The 6,000-nt window shown below is 40.7% G+C and overlaps 1 protein-coding gene across 3 annotated transcripts in view; it reads left to right on the plus strand.

Annotated features, from left to right (window-relative positions):
• LOC119648638 (thromboxane A2 receptor) overlaps positions 1 to 3,948 on the plus strand; it is a 206,426-nt gene extending 202,478 nt beyond the window's left edge. Inside the window, exons 4-6 of one of the 3 annotated variants that reach the window (XM_038050408.1) lie at positions 2,290 to 2,528; positions 2,588 to 2,759; positions 3,441 to 3,948. In XM_038050408.1, coding sequence (XP_037906336.1) covers positions 2,290 to 2,528; positions 2,588 to 2,759; positions 3,441 to 3,484 — 455 coding nt within the window. In that variant the 3' untranslated portion in view covers positions 3,485 to 3,948. Of the gene's footprint in view, positions 1 to 2,289; positions 2,529 to 2,587; positions 3,377 to 3,440 lie in introns of those variants that run through there. The other 2 variants (XM_038050409.1, XM_038050407.1) reach the window with 2 other exon arrangements.
• Positions 3,949 to 6,000: the final 2,052 nt, after the last annotated feature.

Below are 6,000 nucleotides of genomic sequence, written 5' to 3' on the forward strand. Positions count from 1 at the left end.
TTCCCTGCTTTTCTAGTTCAAAATAGACAATTTATTATATGCCATGACGGTAGCCTGAGCTAAAAGATTGCTTCTCATAGAAAAACTCACGAAGAGAATGCACTTGATTGTAATGCAACGTTTTTAAATCCCTGATGACTTGGGATAGTGATCCTCAATTTTTCGGCTGCTTTATTGTGCACGTAGTTGTTTGCAAGAACTACTCTTACCTGCCTATTGACAGATTCTAAATCCGTATTACTCCACTGTAACACACCAAAAGTATATAGAAGGACGGGAATGGCGAAGGTGTTGTTTGCTATGATTTTATTCTTCCCGAACAGCTCAGTTTTCAGGACAAGATCCATCCAAATTCCTCCCAGCAACTTAAATTTTATTATTGCCACAGCAGGTGTCGGTGCTTGCAATACGCCGAGGTATTTGTAGACGTGTCCGGATAGCTGAGTGGTTAGAGCGCAAGGCTGTCGTACGGAAGGTCGCGGTCCAAATCTCACTGGTGGCAGTGGAATTTGTATCGTGATTTGACGTCGGATACCAGTCGACTCAGCTGTGAATGAGTACCTGATTCAAATCAGGGTAATAATCTCGGGCGAGCGTAATGCTGACCACATTGCCTCCTACTGTACCGTTACGGTCTTGAATGAAGTGCTCTAACAGACTTCAAGGCCCTGATCCAACATGGATTGTTGCGCCAACGATTATTATTATTTGTAGACGTCGTTCAAATCCATTCCCTCAATTTGGATATTATTTTGACTGTATCCTTCGTTGTCGGTATGTTTTCGCCAACAATTGTTTGATGTGAAATTTCTCCAAACCCAATTGCATGTCAATATCCCTGCTGAACTGGATGGTGATAGCAAAGAGCAAAGAGGGAAGTTGATTCGCATCTTTGGTATATAATTTGATGTTATCAATATACATTAAATGACTTAATATACATTTCCACAATATGCCATGTTTAACTTGGAATCCGTATCTGCTTGAGGGTCGTCCTGGAAAATGTCACGCCTGATTAGTATCTCTCTTGATATTTGTGAGGATACCGATAGCTTCGTGCTCCAATTCTTCATCACTGTTCTTAGAAGAAGAACGATATTCGGGTTGTTTTTGTACAACCGTAGTACTTGGAGTAACCACGAATGCAATATGGAGTCAAAGGCTGATTTATAGTGGATGTAGGCTGTCAATATATAATATTTCGTTTTTGGTGAACAGCCTGCTTCACAGCGGCCGTATCGATTATAAGCTATTCTTTCCAACCTCGGAAGTCTTTTTGCTCCTCAGATATCAATTTATGAACGTCAAGGTATTTTGAGATGTTCGCACAGAGAACTGAAGTGAGAACCTTATAGATGGTAGGAAGACAAGTAATTGGTCGACATTTTGAAGGGCAAGAGACACCCTCTTCTTTGGGGATGAGGAAAGTTGTCCCCTTGGTGAAAAACTGGGGAACTACTTTTGGATTGGTAATCATCTGATTAAAATGATTTGGCAATACCTTGCGAGTGCTCTTGAATCGCTTCAGCCAGAAGTTGTAAATCCTATCAACTCTTGGTGCCTTCTAATTACCTGCCTTTTCTACGTTGACTTCAACTATGTCAGGCATAGTCATTTTGGAAAGGGGCTCGCATGAATGTATAAGGTGTGGAAGCCACGCTGCTTCTAAATTGCAACGGCGCGGTTCGCTGCAAACACTTCCCAGAAGTCTTTCGCCTAACCACAAAATGCCACAAACTCCTAAGACTGTGACTGTTGTTATAGGAACAGGGAAGCAGAGTCCAGCTGGCTTGGATCTTCAGATCTATGTTCCTATGCCCGGGAACCCAGAGGAGAGTGATCTTGAGCGTGCCGCCCAGATGGTTGAGCGCGTCTCTGCACTGCCCCACCAACCGGGAAGATGTCGTCGTTGAGTACAAGGCCTTGATAGTCGCTCACGACCTGAGTTGCTGAGATTTTTATAAAGTCCTCAATGGTTCTGAAAGAACAAAGTATTGTCTGTCCATCGCTGAAAGTTCTTTTGATACCTACGGATGCGATTGGAGCACACCGAAAATTTCCGCTTCAGCATCTCGAGGGTTTCTTCCACTGGTATCTTATTGGACGGATGGTAACTTCCAATGATGTTGCAACGCATATTTGAATTTTAGTAAGTAGATTTGAAGTGTCCTCATTTGTTAATGCCTAAAACTAAAGGCTTTGAATTAGTAATTTTCCGTTGGTATTTTCTTTGCGTATTCAAGTTCGATTTTCATTGAGATGATATACGATTTTTTTCTTTTTTTTTAGGAACATTTCTTTGCATTTTAATTGTTGTGTGCAATTTGTTTGTGACGCAAGTCCTGTGCATAATTGGACGAAATAAAACTCGGCGATCAATTCAATACGATTTCGTCAACCGAGATAAAGGAAGTGCAACGTTGGTGCACCAAACCAGTTTTCCGAATACATCTTCTGACGAGATACGATTCGCAAAGCTGATGACGTTCTTAAGCATTTCATTCGTGGTTTGTTGGATGCCTCAAATGGTAAATAGTTTATTTTTGCTACACGAGGACACATTTAAATGTTTTTCTTTTCATTTCAGATTTCAATACCACTTACTCTAAAACCAAACCCTCTTCGTGCGAATCATCCCTTCTTCAAAATCGCAGACATGTTGATGGCTCTCCATTTCACCTCAGACCCTTATGTTTACGTGTTGTCTCGAACGAAGCAGTCAGGCATATTCGATTGCTTCAAGAAATGCCGAAGACGAGGTATGCATCGATCACAAAGTGTCCAGAGTAGCAAATTACGTCCTACATTGGATCAAACCGTTGAATATGGCTTCAATACTTAATTTGTGGCAATTGTTTAATTTCTTAAACGACACATAATTTGTTGATAATCCAAAACGTCAGTATCAATTTTATAACAAAATATTTATCTACAAAAAACTAAGATTGCAACAAGTGACTAAGTTTTACGCTGCAGGTTCTCAAAGGAATGTAAATAGGTTTATGAGTATTCATACTCAGATTTATGAGCAAAGCAGGAATAGGCTGACGCATCCCTTTTCGGATGTATTTGTGATAGACGAGGCAGTGCAGCATTTTTGAGAATAAATCCTATCTTTGTCGCTCAAATGTTGCAGTCTTAGTTTCCATAAAAACCCACTCACCGTAAAGTAGCTGCAAGGAAATTTGCTCTCTATGCTGTAAGGATTTAGGACCAAGTAGATGATGTATATTGTAAAATATGTATTAATACCCGTTAATGTACTACTTTAGTTAAGGCTATGCGTTTTTCACCCCCTGATTGGTTTGTTACCATTATTTAACTAGAGATAGATCTATTCGTGAAGGCTATTAATAAACAATACTAAAAATAAGAAATGAATGTTGTTTTCCTCTACGCTTACGATACCTAAAATTCTTCATTTTTCTATTTACTTCTAGAAGAGGGCGCCGTCCAGATTGTCTACAAAAACGATTTGCCGTAATTTTCTGTGAAAATGTTGGCTCCCGACAAATTTTATCACTAGATGAGATCCACTTTTCAGGATTCCATTTGATTCATAGCTTTAAGCTCCACGGCATCTATCTGCGTACTTAATATATATTTTCGGAAATGTATTGTTGTTAAGATATACCAGGACTACAGATATTTTATTATTCCAAAGTTTTTTCAATTATTGATAACCGCAAATATAAAGCTATCATATTTGTATCTTTGTTATAAAGTTAGACTCGGAATGATTGTACGTTAATTGTCTCTAACGAAAAAATATATTCTGAGGTAGAATAGGACGAATAACACCAAAGACATTTACACTTATAAAACTTCGAACACCTTTCTTACTACTAAGGATATTTGTGAAGTAGATTAAGCTTTTCTATGTACATATGTGACTTTGTAATGTGGAAAAATGACAAAAGACCTGAACATGCTTTAATTATAAATAAAATTTCAAAGTAAATTAAAATGAAGCAAATATTGGACGGTTTAGAACACAATTGGTCCTAAAATGTGATCAGAGATTATGTGTTAATATTGCCTGCCATTAATGGCGTTAAGTTGGAGAGTGTCATCTTCTTAGTCTTGTGCTATGAATTCGAATTTTAGTTGTGATCTGCCTATGTTTGCCTTGTACTTACCTCGATCCTGTAGATATATCATTTGAACAGTGCTAGATGTAATAATCTTAGGGAGGGACCATCGAATTGTATGAACCTTCTTTCTGAAGGAAAATGAATGTCCCAACGGAGTGCTTCTTACGCTGCAACCTGTAAATAATGTAGGTCGCATATTTTTGTTAACAATAATATCGTCAAGGGATATCGCACTGCGTCCTACAAGAACTATTGTGGCCCTTTACTGGTTATAGCATATATATAAACTATGGTAATCGTTTAAACCTATAACCGACGGAAACTTTATTATGCTTCCTACTTCCAAATGTTTAAACCTAGCATCTGGTGTTAAGTATTCTCCCAGGGTGAACCTACTTCGCACAAGTGTCGGACACTGTCTTAGAATTATGTCGATATTTCATCGCTCTCCCTATAGAATTTAGAGACAGTATCCGCAGTTTAGCTTACAGTGGCTAGTGAGGAGTCCCGCTACCATCTGAAGGCCCTTCTTGGTGAGGTTTAAACAATCTTTCGAACGCTTGTTCTGCCCCTTGTAGTTCCTTTTGAGGTTGAAGGAGGCGGATCTGTCTATGGCGTTTATTTCTGCCTGAAATATGCTGGAATGCTTACCGATTGGATCAAAGTGCGTTTTCCTTGGACCGTCAGGGTACCAAGTAATCAGTTGTTGGTTTAAGCCGTATGTTAGTGTCACGATCTCTCACTTTGCTCTGTTGCCCAAAGTGTTGCAAACTTCTTATCGAAACGGCGCCTCGTTGTCATGTTATCCCTTGGTATCATTAATTCGGGATGGGGAAGAATATTAATTTTCCTTTGATTCAGGCAGCTCCCAGTCTCAATGGTACTCCCGGACATTCAATCGCCCTCCTTGCCTGCATTTGTACGTGCAAATGGAGAGGAGTCAATCCCAAAAAGACCTCTAGGCATGCCGTTGGCCAGGTTCTTATTGACCGACTGAAACACATTTTGTGTAACTCCCTGGCTGTGGAGAACCTCCATAGTGGTGGCACCGGGAGACGCTGTACTCACTTTGGCTTGTCGGCCGTGATGCAGTAGGCGAATGCTCCAAAGGGCTAATCAGGGCGATCAGACCCGAATCTGCACGGGGACTTGTCTGAAGTGGCAATTAGTCACGAAACCTTACCAGGGGTATACTGGTACCTCATACTTCGGGTGAACTCCCGTTGCATGTGAGTACAGCTCGGTTATTTGCGGTTGCTCCCCTAGTGGGAGCTTCATGGGGGTTGTTGGATATGTTCCAGCGAGAAGAGACCTTTGAGCCTCGGCGTGGTGTTGCGTTTCTACACGGGTGCCGTACTCCTTAGTTCGGTAGAGATTTAGGTAAGTTTTGCTTCCACCAGTATGAATGCTAAGTCATGCACTTTATATAGACTGGTACCGTTGTTGCTTGCCTCAGTGGGGCTCTGATTGTGGTCACATAATCAATCAATCTTAAGAAGACCGTGGCATTAAGTCGTCCAGACAAGTGCTCACGTTAAACCCTCAAGGACTTAACTGTTCCTACAGATTGAAACAACGTCATCACCGGTATTGAATGGACCGGTATTGAAATGTTTGTTAGCTCCCTTTGGAGTTCATCAACTACCATGCTTCATATTAATGGTGATGATAACCCATCTTGTGGACAACCTTGAGTAGTGCTCATAAAAATAGAATGTGTACCTGTCGGTACTTCTATTTGCCTACCCTGTAATATTCTGCTCATCGTGAAAGCCAGGGTGTTCCCCACTCCTTTAAAGTATCTGGTATCTCCGCGTGTGATGTGTTATACAAGGCTCCTTCGATGTCCTACGCACACAGTGCTATTTCCTTCGTTTATATGGCATCCCGTAATGCAGCCGTCAGC

Source organism: Hermetia illucens, chromosome 2 (genome assembly GCF_905115235.1).
Source record: "Hermetia illucens chromosome 2, iHerIll2.2.curated.20191125, whole genome shotgun sequence".
Lineage (NCBI taxonomy): Eukaryota > Metazoa > Arthropoda > Insecta > Diptera > Stratiomyidae > Hermetia > Hermetia illucens.